This window comes from Microchirus variegatus (genome assembly GCF_963457635.1).
Source record: "Microchirus variegatus genome assembly, chromosome: 2".
Classification (NCBI taxonomy): Eukaryota; Metazoa; Chordata; class Actinopteri; order Pleuronectiformes; family Soleidae; genus Microchirus; species Microchirus variegatus.
Window position 1 is genome coordinate 15,997,956 of NC_139803.1, and position 15,748 is coordinate 16,013,703.

The 15,748-nt window shown below is 41.4% G+C and overlaps 1 protein-coding gene across 1 annotated transcript in view; it reads left to right on the forward strand.

Moving 5' to 3' along the window:
• The window catches only part of slc8a4a (solute carrier family 8 member 4a), a gene marked incomplete at both ends in the record, with an annotated part of 37,935 nt that extends 22,400 nt beyond the window's left edge, over nucleotides 1-15,535 (forward strand). The window contains 5 exons of the mRNA XM_083908178.1: nucleotides 5,607-5,713; nucleotides 6,658-6,776; nucleotides 9,052-9,151; nucleotides 11,184-11,456; nucleotides 15,156-15,535. Coding sequence (XP_083764304.1) covers nucleotides 5,607-5,713; nucleotides 6,658-6,776; nucleotides 9,052-9,151; nucleotides 11,184-11,456; nucleotides 15,156-15,535 — 979 coding nt within the window. The remainder of the gene's footprint in view (nucleotides 1-5,606; nucleotides 5,714-6,657; nucleotides 6,777-9,051; nucleotides 9,152-11,183; nucleotides 11,457-15,155) is intronic.
• Nucleotides 15,536-15,748: the final 213 nt, after the last annotated feature.

A 15,748-nucleotide genomic window follows, 5' to 3' on the forward strand; every position in this document is an offset into this window, starting at 1 on the left:
ATTCACGGCTACTCAACTGTTGAAACTGCCCTCCAGTGGACAAACGTGATATTACATTTAGAGGAGTATTTTGTACCAAAAGAAATTGTCGAATTGCGGACAACATAGTATAGTATGACATTTTTGTCAAATTTGGGACCAAAAAACATTTTCAAAAAAATTGTCAAATTTTGTGTTTTCAAGGATTGAAAAGTGCTTGAGATTTGGCTAAAAGGCATAGAAATACTTGAATTTCTAACTCTATTTATTTATTATTTATTTACTATTTATTTTCTTTGTAGCAAATGGCTGTCTGACTGAATAGTTTGATTATCAGACTGAGGAATGAAAACAAGTTGTAAAAGGAAAACTGCTGTGAATGGCCCTCGCTTGCTCTTCAAATCCATTTTTTATTTGAGACTTCTGTGTTTTCCTTTAATTTTTGAATCATGTTACTATTAAAAACAGTATTGGTTGCATATTAGGAGACTAACTGTTGCCTTGCAGAAAAAAAAGACCCAGCCTTTCTGCATGGAGTTTGCATGTTTCCCCGTTTATGCGTGGGTTTTCTCCAGGTACTCTGGATTCCTCCCACAGTCCAGAAAACATGCAGAGGTTAATTGCACTTTAAATTGCCCGTTGGCATAAATCTGAGAGTGAAAGGTTGTTCGTCATTGTGTGTTGGCTCTGCAATGGACTGGGGACCTGTCCAATGTGTACCCAGCCTTTTCGCCCTGTGTCAGCTTGAATTAGCTCCAGCTCCCCACGACCCTCACATGGAGGACAAACCATTAGACAATGAATGGATCAATTATAAGACTGTGTCTTTTTAAAAATAAGCTTGAAAATTGACATTGAAAGTGCTTGAATTTGACCTTTGAGACAGTATGTGAACCCTGTATACGTTATGGCTCATATTCTGTTTTCTCAGGTAAATCCCAGATAATCTAGCTATTTAACCCTTTAGCGCTGAGCGTATGGCAGATGACACTTTTGCGCAAGTGCAATTTGCATTACTGTAATTGCTAGTCAGTTAAGCTAGACGGAAAAATTCTGCCGGTTTCTCAAAGCTGAGAAGTTGCCCGACATGGTTATTAATGGGTAATTTCACCCACGCTGTTGCAGGAAGCCGTCGAAACGGCATCTTTTTTTGTCAGAAAGGGAAAAAGTTGGGAAAATGCCAGGACATATTTTGGCCTGTTTTTGGACATTGAGACAAAAACTCAAACAAACGTTATTTATACTGTTCAAATCTAATGCACTACATGCAGTAAATTGTAAATAACTGCCAGATATTGAAAGTTATTCTGGAAAAATGGGCAAAAAATGTCCAGACATTTTGAGGCTTAGGTGTTAAAGGGGGAAATTAGGGGGATGAGGCATCCACATATTCAGAAAACATATGCTGTCGTCCACAGATTCAATAGCTGCTATGTGAGCCGCACATGTAAAGCCATTTCAGATGGTGGCCGAGGGTTTTATCACACTGCAGCTTCAGAGAAAATGCACAAATAAACTGACAAACTGAGCTCACATCTTCATCGATTCACGCTGCAAACACACAGACAACAACCAAACACATTAATGTGCTGCAAGAGCCTCACAAGACAATGAAAATGTTCACTATAGCTGAAGTTGTTGGAGTCAGCGACTTCTCCGCGGTGTAGAAAAATGTTAGTCACTATAAGCACTGAACAAGATGCCGGGGTTCATTACTCCCTCGTGTTCCCAGGAGGCACTCCCACTGCTGTCTGTGCTTCTTTCAGCAACGTTGACTACAGTATTTGGTTCTGCTGCACTAACACTGCACAAGTGTGTTTGTTTGTGGAGTATTATTTTGTAAAAATGAATGAATGTTTTCTTAATTTGCTGTCAAATTAAAACAAGCTTGAGACGTGAAGGCTCTTAAGTCTGGAAGCTCTTCACTTTTCCACACCAAAGTCCATGGAGGAAAACCATGGACTTTGAGCTGTCAGGTCACTGATGCCTTGTTTGGCAAGTTTGGGTCACGGAGGTAAATCCAGACAAAGTTATATTTACTTACACTTAAGTCGCAAAATGACATTTGAACCTATGGTGGCGGCAGCGGATCAGCAACTCATATGGGCTATGATTTAAAATAGCTGAGTCTCTCTATGGACTTTGGTGCAGGAGAGTAGTTTACAAAGTGACACAAACTACAGTTTCCACTTGGAAAAAGCTGTCTAAAGGCAAGAAAAGAGGGAAATATGTTCTCATTAGATACCTGTTGTCTCTGCACTTCTGGGTGACCATAGTAAAAAGCTGGTTGATCCAAGGAATTTACCTCTTTCATTAGTGAAACTAAATTAGTGCTGACTTTCGGGCCAATTCCAATTCCTATCTTAACCCTCAATCTTAACCCTAAAGTTCAACCCTTAATCTTAACTGGCCCTCTAAACCAAGTGTTGAGGGTTATTTTGTCACTTAGAAATGGGACACCCCTTAAATGCAGATACGTCTTCAGACTGTGGGGGGCAGAATAACGCGAAAGCTGCGTCCAGTCTGTCAACTCCAAAAAAGAAGAAGAAGAACGCATTTATGTCACGATTATTTATTACGTTCCGTTTGTCATTCAAGTTATTAGGTTGTCAGTTAGTTATAAGATGATACTCATACAAATACCACAACCACGGACATATTCAGCTGACAGTTACCACACACCACGGCTTATTGAAAAGTAAACCATAGCAAACTATCGCTTGTCTGCACCGGCCGGCTATTGACAAAAGATCGTAAAATAAAAATAAATGTTACGCAATAATGACGTAAGTAATCCATAAAATGGGCCTAAACTAAGATAATTTTATTATATCTCTATTAACACAGAAAATACTACATTTGTAGCGTACTCGTTTTGCTGCTTACGGCGCCATCTTTGTTCTGTCAAAACATGCAATGCATTTTGGGTAGCCCTTGCTCCCAAGGGTGGTCTCGGAAAATCTCAATATTGAGGGCGATACAGACCCATTGAGGGTTAAGATTGAGGGTTAAGCAAGGAATTGGAATTCACCCATTAACATCATGATCTCACGCCTTGATGTTTTGGGGCTTGTGAGATCATTGAAATGACAGCCAGTACATAACGTTTTAATGAAAAAGTGATAGGAAGATAATTATACGGGGGAAACGGCAAACATTTGTATGGAATAATTTGCATGACTGAGCCAAAGCAGCAGCAAACGACTGAATCGTGTGGAGAAATCTGATCTTAGAAATGAACAAAACAACTGAGAAAGACATTGTCTGAGTGGTTCATTAAAACTACAATGCATGCGGCAGATACTTTCTGACATTTACCTTGGAATTCCTCTTGAATTTGTGGTTCAATGAGGCAAAAAAACAACACTCCTTCAACACACTTGGACTTGAAAAAAGTTTTGGGGAGAACAAAACAAATAAATCCCTAAAACAATTTAAAGTTTGTAGTGGAAATATTTGCCGTTTGTGTTTCTGAAATAACTGCAAATGAGTGTTAAACGTTCGCAGAGGTTTCACGTTAAACGGCCGACAAATCATCTTAATGCAGTGTGTGAAGCGAACTCCCTGCTGCTTTGTGACAACCTCTTCTTTCTAAGTGGCACTTTAGTGTCAGGTCTCCAACATGTAAATGATTGTCTCATCCCAGTTCAACAGAATATTTAATTCATTTCTTTTTCTTTCAACCACAGCAGATCATCTGCCTTCACATTGTCCTATCCCTTGGGTCCTCTGTCCTTTTACACCAGGGGTTCTCAAAGTTTTGATACCTGAGGGTCAATTTAGTAACCCAACATTAGACTGAGGGCCGCCAAATGAAAAAAAAGGGAAAGAAATCCCATTTTTAATCATTTTAATGACCAGATTGAAGTAATATAACCGTTAATATAATGTAATTTAAGCATTAATATAATAACGCTTTATAATTTACTGGGTAATTAGTATTTTGGCCATTGTTCTTACCTTCTAATTACAGGTTAATACCAAGTAACACATTTCTGTTACCATATATTTACTGGGTAAATTGGGGGCTGTAGCTACCTGATTATTACCTGCTTATAACCCAATAATACACTAAAATTCACCATATAGAAACCATTTAAATACTCAGTATTTTTGTTTACACTTATTGGTCTGTATCCAGTAATGTCCAATAAACATTTAACAAGCTTAGTAGCTCCTGGATTAAAACTATCAACTGTAATTCACTGCGGGCCGCCAGAAATGTTTCTGCGGGCCGCCATTGGCCCCCGGGCCGCACTATGAGAACCAATGTTTTACACCATCCATGAACCTTCTCTGTGGTCTTTTCCTCCTGCCTTTACTTTAACCCTTTACTTTATCTGCAAGCCTTTCAACCTGAGCTGTTCCTCGAATATTGCTCATTTCTTTTAGACAGTGCCACTGTCTCCAAGCCATACATCATAGCAAATCTCACTACCGTCTTTTTATACACTGCTGCAGGATAAACAGTGTCTGCCTCAAACATCAAAATGGCTGTTGCGTGCACTCGTATTTCTTATTTTAAAGCCTCTCCATGATGCTACGAAGTAAATCCACCTTGTAAATGTTAACGAAACAGCTTAGTTTAGCTCTTTTGAATCCACCGTGCGGACTCTATGCTCGCTTTTCACCTTTGCTCTCTGTCCCCGACATTATGGCGGACCAGTGACGTATTTGCTCGTGTTTAAAATAAACTTCTTCCCGTCTTCTGCGAGCAGAAGCTCTTCCTGTGTGTTGTCGACTCCTGAGTGTACATGCGTATGGACAGAAATAGACAGCCACCCACATATCATTAGGGAGATGGAGAGAGAGAGAGAGAGAGCGAAAGACTCACTGTGACAGTGGAGGAGAAGCGAGCCGAAGCTGAGGAAAATATGTCGGTCACAGATTGACACTTGCGTGTTTGTTGTAGCTTTGGGATTTATTCTGTTTGCGTCCGCAAATAGTCAAGTGCTTTCATTTCCACAGACAAGAAGATACTGATGATTATAATAAAAACAACTAATGCAATTTGGTATGATAATACATGTGGGAGGTTTGCAGGCTTTTCCACTATATTTTATGGCTTTATTTGTGTAGAAGGAGTCCACCCTCTTGTGGAAAGCTGGGAAAACATATAATTTTTTATGTAGTACATGTAGTGTATTGCTTACCGGATATTTGTCAAATTACTAAACCTCTTATCTAACCGCTCTGATGCATGATTCACTGTGTAGGCCGTTTTCCTTTTGGCTACTATGGCTATATTTGAATGCAGCACTAGAAAGTGCTTTTACTGGTTGCCAGGAATCTATTTTTGATGGGTAACAAGGTTCTACTTCAGGTTAATAGGCCCTTTGCATAGCAGCCATTTTGACACACCGGTAAATCATCAAACTTAATGACGGCTGAGTTCCATTTAGCTGCCTTTCGTCTGTCCTGACTTACACGAACTAAACAGAGCCAATGTTAATGTGATCAGTAATTTGTGCTAATTTGACATTGTGCTTCCGCCTGCTAAAATTGTGTCAAAATGGCTGCAGCACAAATTGCCCCATTCATTTGGGCAGAATGACTGAAAAAAGCCGCTTAATGACACTACTCGTCTCTCTCTTCTTCTCCCTGTGCCCTCGCCCTCCTGCTTTTAGGAAGCTGCTGAATGTGAAGATCATCGACGACGAAGAGTACGAGAAGAATAAGACCTTCACGATCGTGTTGGAGGAGCCCATTCTCCTGGAGGTGGGACAGAGACATGGTGAGCAGAGATTTCCTCATTATTTTATGTCTAAAGATAGATTTTTTTTTTTACCTAGCATCCACTCTCATTTATTTATTATAAGATGATGTGAAGGGTTAGACAACTTCAACACAGAAAAACTGAAATACGGTAGTGCCAAAATATATGAATAATCCAATAAATAAATCAAGTAAAATAATCTCTCTTCCGAAATCGTAAATAATCTGGATTTATGTAGTCTTGGTAACCACTCAACTCACTTTACACTACACTCTTAGAAATAAGGGTTCCAAAAGGGTCCTTGTACAAGGACTGAGGTTCTACCTGGAACCATTTGCTTCTTACAAACCCTTTCCCGAAACACTGTTGTTGTTGTAACACTAATGGTTCCATTTTGATCCAGAGAACCCTTTAAAACCTCTTTCCTGAATAAAGGGTTTTAAAAGGGTTCTTGGTGGAACCCTCCAAAAGGGTTATCCTATGAGGACAAGCCGAAGAACCTTATATGGTTCTACTTAGCACCATTTACACACTACTAACATACAGTAGCTGCCAGGAGGAAGTTGGGATAAATTGATTCGCCCAGGGACGTTGTCATGTAAACCAGAGAGGCAGGGGATTGAGCCTCATACTGTTGGAAGATGACCTACTCTACCCACTGATCCACAGCTTATAGCTAATGAGTATGAAATACACTGATGGGCAAAATGACAGCATCCAATCCTCCATCCTTGATATTCTAATTCTGCCACTGAACCCCATATGTCTATTTATGTGCAGGCCTCTTTTATCATGTCATTGCATATGTGTTTGACGGGATTACACGTCGTCTGTTGCTCAGAGTATGATGTTCTGCACCCATGAGACTGGCTTTCAAGATCTTACTTTTTGAACCAGTCTCTTCCTAAAGTCTGTGTGGGAATCGCTGGCTTGCAGTTTGCTCACCTGTTCTTCTGCTGCAGGAGACACCAATGACAACAAAACAGCTTCGGGACCTGAGGATGTGTCAAAGATGGGCTGCCCCTGTCTGGGAGAACACACGAAACTGGAGGTGGTCATCGAGGAGTCATATGAATTCAAGGTAACAAAAAACGAGCAGTGTTGACCTATCACACGCTGAACTGTATCGTTTGTTCTTTCTCTCTCGCTATGAAAGACTAAAGAACTGCAGAATCTCATTTGTTCTTACAAGTTTAACCTGTTCTCTCATCTGCTCAGCTGTTTTAAATCCTTAAAGCGGAAGCTATGCTTGGACGCTTTTTTATACCTTTTTCTCTATGGAGCTCCCCCTACAGTTTCCAGCGTGAACATCTCCTCCTTCCCTCCCCCTCTCCTGGCCATGTGCATTTCATTTCATTGGAGCTGGTCTGCATCCGTTTTGCATGCTTCTGTATTCCGTTTTTCACTTTTCCCCATTTGAAAAAACAAAACAAAACAGTCTTAGGCCCCGTCCCATTTCTCCCCCTTAAAATTTCCACTTGGTTTGGAGTGCCCTCAACCATAAATTCCCCTCGTTGAGGGAAGTGGCTTCCCTATGGAATTGGGACACCACTATATGCAAATTAGCATAGTGAACGTAACGAACGTGCTAACCCACATGAAATGGTTTTTCTCTGTACTCGGAACACTATAGCACGAATGTGATTGAAATCTGACAAGTCCAGGGTATTCGTGTTCAAGTTAACGCCGGTACACACATCCAAAACACTGACAAAACCAACCAGATGTAGCAGAGCTAGCTTGCTAGCTAGCAGCTATTTGCAGAGTGCTTCGAGAGAGTTTGCCCCGTCATGTAGCTCTACATATGATGGGCATACTCTCTCGAAGCACTCGGCAAATAGCCACTAGCTAGCTAGTTAGCTAGCTGCTTTCATAAATCATCCATGTTCAAAGCTCAACGGTTCTTTAGCTGTATATCAAACCAACATATTCCAACACATTTCGACATTGTAACATGCTTTTTTGCGAAAATATACAACGAAATTGTTCCTCTGCCGATGTGGCCGCCATCTTTGTAGAAAAAGATGAATTTGCAAAGCAGCATGGGTAATTTTCATCTTCCACTTCGTTTTAAGCCCGCATCAGAGCTCACTACATTTTGAGGGTTGATTATAAGGGCAAAATCACCCCCCCCCCCTCAGTCAAACAGCAATTTCCTCTTCATCGCTTCCTCCGACAACAGTTTTCTCTGCTTGTTTTTTGCGAGGACTCCAGGTCGCCTGCCCTGATTTCGCTAACACACAGTAGGGGGCGACTGGAGAAAAGCCCCAATCTCCCCGCAACAAACCATTTAACCATCACAATGACGCTGAAGCTGTTAAATTAAAAATCCTGTATTTTGTTCTGCTTCATAGACACGCTCAGAGCATGTAAACAAACCATTCAAAATTACATTTACCTTAAATATCTATCACAACACCCCACTGAGTTGCTTTCACCTCACTGATTTTGCTCAGAGTTGATAGTGACTGAATAAATTGCCTGGTGTTTTCAACTAAACGCAACAGTATCTGCTAATTCATGTTACGACTGTTGGAGATTAATATTTAATCCGACCAGATGGGTGATGAATTATTAGTTCTGTGCATGTAACTAATCGCTCTCCCAGCAGACTCCACAGCTCTCTCGCCGTTTCACCGAGCATGAATAGTCGCTTCGGCGGAGAAAGTTATATTATTTATCTGGAATGTGGCTTTCAAGGGATAATCCATCAAATTGTGTCTGGCGCTGCCATAAAACTGGAGGCATAGTTTGGACAGAAACTCACAACAAAACACCCAAAACAGTTGAGAAATGTTCAACTCACCGAGCCACAGTGCCAATCAAAATTTGATTGCATTTGTGTTTGCATTTAAAACTGCAGCGCATGACTTTTAAATATGAACTCATTTCATGCAAATCATTGTCAAATGAGTTTACATAATGCATATATATTCTCTCAGCTCAACCTAACTCTCTCTCTGTATTTCTTAGTATAGTGGTGTTTCAAACTCATTGCCTGGTGACATTCCTGCACCGCACACATGGACAATATTTCAAGATGATCTCCACATGTAAAACTGGAGTTATGCCACTTTAGGACCAAATTAGAGCTGTAACACGACGTTTCTTTCACTCGTGGCTCTATTTTCTGCACTGCAGCTTCACGATGGCTAATTGCCTTTCCCTAAGGGACAGTGGGATTTTGACTTCCTGTGCACAACAGTGGTGGGAAGATGCCCTAAATTCCACCTTCATTCACCGCACCATGGCCTCGACAGTCTCACATGAAAACGTTATTTGTCATATCTGTAAAATGGCTTCCAACTTGTCCTGTTCTTTGGCTATCGCCTTTGTCTTTGGGGACATATCTGCAGAGCACAGTGGACAAGCTGATCAAGAAGACAAACTTGGCTCTGGTGGTGGGGAGCAGCAGCTGGAGAGAGCAGTTTGTTAGTGCTGTCACTGTCAGTGCAGGTGAGTCGTGGCGTCCTGAAATGTCTCATGTGTTCATCCCACAGAAATGGAAGCTGTGGAAGAGGAGGAGGGAGCCTGCAGGCTGAGTGTGTGTGTGTGTGTGTTTGAACCACATTTTTTATTCATGGTTGTGCATTCACATTTCTGCAGGTGCTGTATTTTTTGAAATAAAGTATACTACATTTACATTTCAACAGGAATGTCAATGGATCTTAACCCTTTAACACCTAAGCCTCAAAATGTCCATTTTTGCTTATTTTAAAGCATTAAAGGACCAGAAATTGTCCTGTGAGTAAGAGTTTTTGTGCATTTTTCCAGAATAATTTTCAGTATCTGGACGTTTTTACAATTTACTACAAGTTTAAATGGTGTATTAACAATTTATTGAAAAGAAACACTGTAGTTGACCACAAACACCAGATTTTGTGTGTTGAATTTGAAATTTGGACAGTATAAAATATTTATAAAATAACATTTGTCTGAGTTTTTGTCTCAATGTCCAAAAACAGGCCTAAAAATGTAAACTATTTACAGGCGTTTTTCCAACTCTCTCCTCTGGTGACAAAGACGCTGATTCGCCAGTTTCCTGCAACAGTGCGAGTGAAATTACCGTAATAACCACATATTGGCTTTGACGTGCAACTTATCACCTTTTGGAAACTGTTGGGATTTTTCCGATAGCACAAACTGTCGTGTAATTACGGTAATGCAAAGTGCCATCTGCGATACGCTCGGTGTTAAAGGGTTTAAATACAAAGAAATCAAAAGACATATACTCTACTTAGAGCTTGATAAATAAATTAGGGGAAACAAAAAGAGCGGCAGTGGCAATTATCAGTCATTTAGAATTAGTTGTAGTTATTTTTACACACACAACAATTAGTGGGCAGCACTTATCTGCACCCTGGGAGCAACAGGGGATTGGGTGTCTTGCTCAGGGGCACCCCAGCTCTTGACCTGCCTCTGGGTTTGAACCAACAACCTGCCCCATATATCTTAAGCCGCGTTTCCATCAAGTCGGATACAGTACGGATTAGGAACAGTACCAAAATAAACCAGCCCCTACCATTCCATTGTTGGCACCCTTCCCTTTGGCTACCAGAGTAAAATGGTATGATAATTCCAGCTCCACCCACGTCAGCGAGCTGATTGGATGACAGATTGTTCCTGTTTCTTCGGGCTGTCTTTTCTCTTCAATGCCCACAGTCTATTCTCATACCATTGTTGTCTGAGCAACAGAACCAGGTGATCTGAGGGACCCCATTTCAGCTCAGGGCCCCCAGGCAATTGCGTCGTTTTTCAACCCCGTTGACACATCCTTACTACTTTGACACGGGCTACTGTAAATCCTGGTGATGCAGTGTGCATAAAAGTGAACCGGCCACCTCTGCACTGGAGAATTGATGTGGGTGTATGTGATCCGTGCTCCTCTCTTTTTATGTTGTCGTTTTGAAAACCCCTTCATTTTAATTTTAGATTTGCACCAGTGCGCAGAGCATTTGGGTTATTAGACACCAGAGATGTTTCGTATTTATGACTCTATGCTTTCATTTTCTCTCTTCCCATCTGTGATGGACCTCACTTAGATTTGCATGCAAAATGGGTGCATATAGATATATAAATAGACAGCACACTCACTGCTTATTTGTCTGTCTCGGTCACTGAGTCATAGCTCTATTTACAGAGTGAATGTAAAGATTTGAAAAGATGCCTCCCACACATACATCAAATGGCGTAAACACGGCGGGGCTTAGTATATTCTTGGCTTGAATTGACATCATGGATGTTGCTAATGTATAACAACAAGTAGGTATTTCACCAACTTTAATATCATAAAGCACTCGGAGCACCAACCTCTGCCAAGGCCGTTCAATTTGAAATTGAAGCCTTTCTTCTTTGGACAATAAATGCACTTTTTGAAAATTATGCTGCTCACATACAGACGAAGAACGAGCCAAACTAGGGCCAATAACATGTCTGATTAGGGTCTGTATATTATAGAATAGATCATGCATCTCATTGTCTTTTACAGGTGACGACGATGAGGAGGAAAGCGGGGAGGAGCGCTTGCCGTCATGTTTTGATTACATTATGCACTTCCTGACAGTCTTCTGGAAAGTCCTCTTCGCTTTTGTCCCGCCCACTGAGTACTGGAATGGTTGGGCCTGCTTCTTTGTGTCCATTTCCCTCATTGGTATTCTGACAGCTGTGACTGGAGACTTGGCCTCCCATTTTGGCTGCACCATCGGACTCAAAGACTCAGTCACCGCTGTGGTGTTCGTGGCTCTCGGCACTTCTGTTCCAGGTGGGTGTGTGAGGCTCTATCAGCTCTGACACTGAATGTTTCAGTGTTTTTTTTTTTATCCCCTCTGGTGTTTGCCAGTGCAGTAAAAGCAGCTGCATGGGGAGACTTGTGTAGTTTGTGCCTCCTGTCAGAGAAATTCTCTCCATTAAGCAGATGTAAATAAAGCAAAACACTGTTTAGCTTGTTATTCTCTCCGTGCTGCCTAATTGTTTTCCCATTTCACTGTCCTAAATACAATCACAGGGAGCAACAAACAACACTATAAGAATTGGGTTTTGACAGATTTTACCTCAATCACTTCCACACTTGCTCCTTGAAGCCAGCAAAAGTAGTAAAAGGAGTACTGTAGACAGAGTACAATACAATGTGGAGCTCTATAGAGTACTGTAGACAGAGTATAGTCCACTGTAGAGCTCCGCAGAGTACTGTAGACAGAATACTGTCGAGCTCTGCGGACAGAGTACAGTACTATGTAGAGCTATTTTCAAGCTCTACAGAGTAGTGTAGATGGAGTTAATTACACTGGAGAGCTAAAGTAGAGCTACTGTAGAGCGCCACAGAGTACTTTAGACACAGTATAGTCCACTGTAGAGCTATACAGAGTACTGTAGACAGAGTACAGTACTCTGTAGAGCTCCACAGAGTGCTGTAGACACAGTACAGTCCACTGTAGAGCTCTACAGAGTAATGTAGAGTACTGCAGAGCAAAACAGAGTAATGTTGACTGAGTACAGTCCACTATAGAGCTCTACAGTACTCTGTTGAGCTCTGCAGAGTACTGTAGACAGAGTACAGTACTCTATAGAGCTCCACAGAGTACTGTAGACACAGTACAGTCCACTGTAGAGCTCTACAGAGTACCGTAGAGTACTGCAGAGCAAAACAGAGTAATGTAGACTGAGTACAGTCCACTATAGAGCTCTACAGTACTCTGCAGAGCTCAACAGAGTACTGTAGAGCGAGTACAGTATTATGTAGAACTATTTTCAAGCTCTACGGAGTAGTGTAGATGGAGTAAATTACAATGTCGAGCTTAAATAGAGCTACTGTAGAGCGCCACAGAGTACTGTAGACACAGTATAATCCACTGTAGAGCTCTACAGAGTACTGTAGACAGAGTATAGTCCACTGTAGAGCTCTACATTACTCCAGTCCACAATAGTGCTCTACATTACTCTGTTGAGAGTACAGTGCTATGTAGAGCTATTTCCAAGCTCTACAGAGTAGTGTAGATGGAGTAAATTACACTGTAGAGCTCTACAGTAGTCTGGCTGGGTCTCAGGAGGTTATAAATACAGACCATTTATCATTATCACTGAGGGCTAAGCTGTTGTATTTTTTTCTTCTTCCCCCAACTCTTCCACAAAGAACTTCACCCAAGTTTTAAAATCCAGGATACATCCACTAATTTGAGTTTGAAAGAGAGCCCTAACTCCACTCCTGGTGCACGTCCTCCAGTGAGAGCAATAGCTTTATACATGAATGCTCACGCTCACTGAAAATGGCTGCCATCCAGGCAAAAAAGTGAATTTAGCCGCTTAACCAAAGAGAGAAAATCTGTGTTTTTAGCCGGTATTCAGGAGCTGCTGGTCTCTTGATGCCTCATGTGGCAATTTTATGTCACCTCAGTAAAAACAAACTAACAAGTCACAAAATAACACATTTGTGGTCTCAACAACTCCTGAGTGCTTCACTTTCCAGTTGAAAAAGGCTGTCAAACAGCACAACAAGGCAACAAACATATTCTTAAGAGTAACTAAAATAATTTTTTCCTTGTGTCTGTGCTCAAGCAGGTTCATATCTCATTTTATAGCATTTTATATTTTAGTTGAAGAAGATATTGCATAGGCAGGGTGAGAAACGTTACCTCCAGGCTTGTGTTTCTTTATTATTCACTATAAGAAATATTTCATATTTTTTCTGTTTTATGTTGGTTGTGGGCAACTGGCTGACTGCAGAGTGTTTAAAAAAGATTTCTTAGCATGACTACTTCAGTGGAGCACTGTCCTCTGGGGAAAGTTTACTGTGAGTCTGACAGAACCACTCAGAGAAATAGTTGGACAAATTTGGAAATGCATTTATTTAGTGTCCGTCAGAGCATTAGGTGAGAAGATCAATAACAATCACCCAAGAGGGGGACAACGTCTGTCTCTGTCCAAACATAAATCTGCCTTCCAGCACCTCGATACCTCAACACTTAACATAGAGTTTTTTTTATATAGAACTTTGCAACCAGAAACTTCTTGGCGAACAAATCACCAACAAATCTGCAAGGCATTAAAATAATATTAGTTCCTCATAAATAAAGCCATCACTTTCACATAACCTATGTTCGTCAACGATTACCAGAGCAAATCATTTCGCCTTTTCAAATCATCCTAGTTTTATTTTGGACACAGAGTTGAAATTATTCCACAAAAACCTACCAGGTTCAAAATTATTAGCCCCCTTAAGAACTGACATTTTGCACAAACCACTGTTGAGCAATAATGTGCTAAACTTTGTAAAATCAAGTTAGAACTGAGGGTTATCTCCCAATTTACACACAGTATAAAATCTTCAGTTCGGGTTTGAGCTGTCACTTGAGAAAACATCATGCCAAAAACAAAATAAATCAGTTTAGACGATTGAGAATTGATGCTCACAGAGCAGGAGAAGTACATTCTTAGAAATAAAAGTGCTAAGTAGAACCATATAAGGTTCTTCGGCTTGTCCTCAGGAGAACCCTTTTTGGCTCCAGGTAGAACCTTTTTATGAAGGTTCCACCTGGAACCTTTTTGGAGGGTTCCACCAAGAACCCCTTTAAAACCCTTTATTCAGGTAAGGGGTTTTAAAGGGTTCTCTGGATCAAAATGGTTCTTAGTGGAACCATTAGTGTTACCAAGAACCCTTGAAAAACCCTTTCCAGAAGAAAGGGTTTTTACAGAAGCAAATGGTTCCAGGTAGAACCTCAGCCCTTGTAGAAGGACCCTTTTATTACTTTACTATTTAGAGTTACTCTATCCTATCAAGTGTACGAGAGCTCCACAGAGTACTGTAGACAGTGTAGTCCACTAAGGACCCTTTTGGAACCCTTATTTCTAAGAGTATATACACAATTATCTATAATCATCAGGTGGGCTAATCCTTTTGACCCTGGCACTTTCATAGGGGGGGCTAATAATTACGTCCTCAGGTGTAACCCTCTGTTCAGTAGAGATGATATTTAACCACAGACTGTGCACCGATCGTAGCCTTCCAGTTTGAAAAGTGAAGCCTTGAAAGTGGGATGGATGAAGCAGTTAAGCCACCACGGGGTGAACTGAAGTCTGTGGGAAAGTGAGCTTCTACTTCTCACTTGATTTATAACGTCAGTAAACATCTTCCCCGAGGAGTTAATGGTCTCTATTGCTAGTTTCAGGTCTTCTCCAATAGAACATGTCGATTTTGGTTCTTTATGCTCCCATACAGAGGGTAAAAATGATGGCACATGAGTGGCGCCGTCCTTTTGCAAAAAAAAAAAACTGTCATGACGCCAGTGACATCGCAAATCTCAAGTCTTCACAGTGGCAGTTCCTTTTACGACGAGAAGACTGAGCTCATATTTTTATACAGCCTTTTACAGAATTATGCCTCTGTGTCAAAATCTCCGAAAGTAATCTCCACCAGGAGTCCATCGGCATAACTTCCCCCTGTTTCACGTTTCTCTTTGTTTTACAGACACATTTGCAAGTAAAGTGGCAGCCATCCAGGACCAATATGCCGACGCCTCCATTGGAAACGTGACCGGCAGCAATGCGGTGAACGTGTTCCTGGGCATCGGCGTGGCGTGGACCATCGCGTCGGTTTACTGGCACACTAAAGGCCAAGTGTTCAAGGTGGACCCGGGTTCCCTGGCCTTCTCCGTCACCCTCTACACCATCATGGCGCTGTTTTGCGTGGCGGTGCTGCTCTACCGCCGGCGTCCCAGCGTGTCAAACGCAGAGCTCGGGGGACCACGGACAGCGAAGCTCGTCACCGTCTGCCTCTTCCTCTCCCTGTGGTTCGTCTACATCCTGCTTTCCTCTCTGGAGGCGTACTGTCACGTGCCCGGCTTCTGAGACAGAAGGACGCGCACAGACACGACGTGTTTTTCATTCTCTGTTTTTGTCGATTTTCCACAAAAGTTTATATAGCTATTTGTATTGTTAGTTTATTTACTGATAAGAGCACAATATCGGAGTGACTCTGGAACTCTGCTGTGAATGATAGTTGCTGAATCTCAAAGTTGTCCACCCTTTTTTTTGAAATGTTCCAAAGAATAATTATCTAAT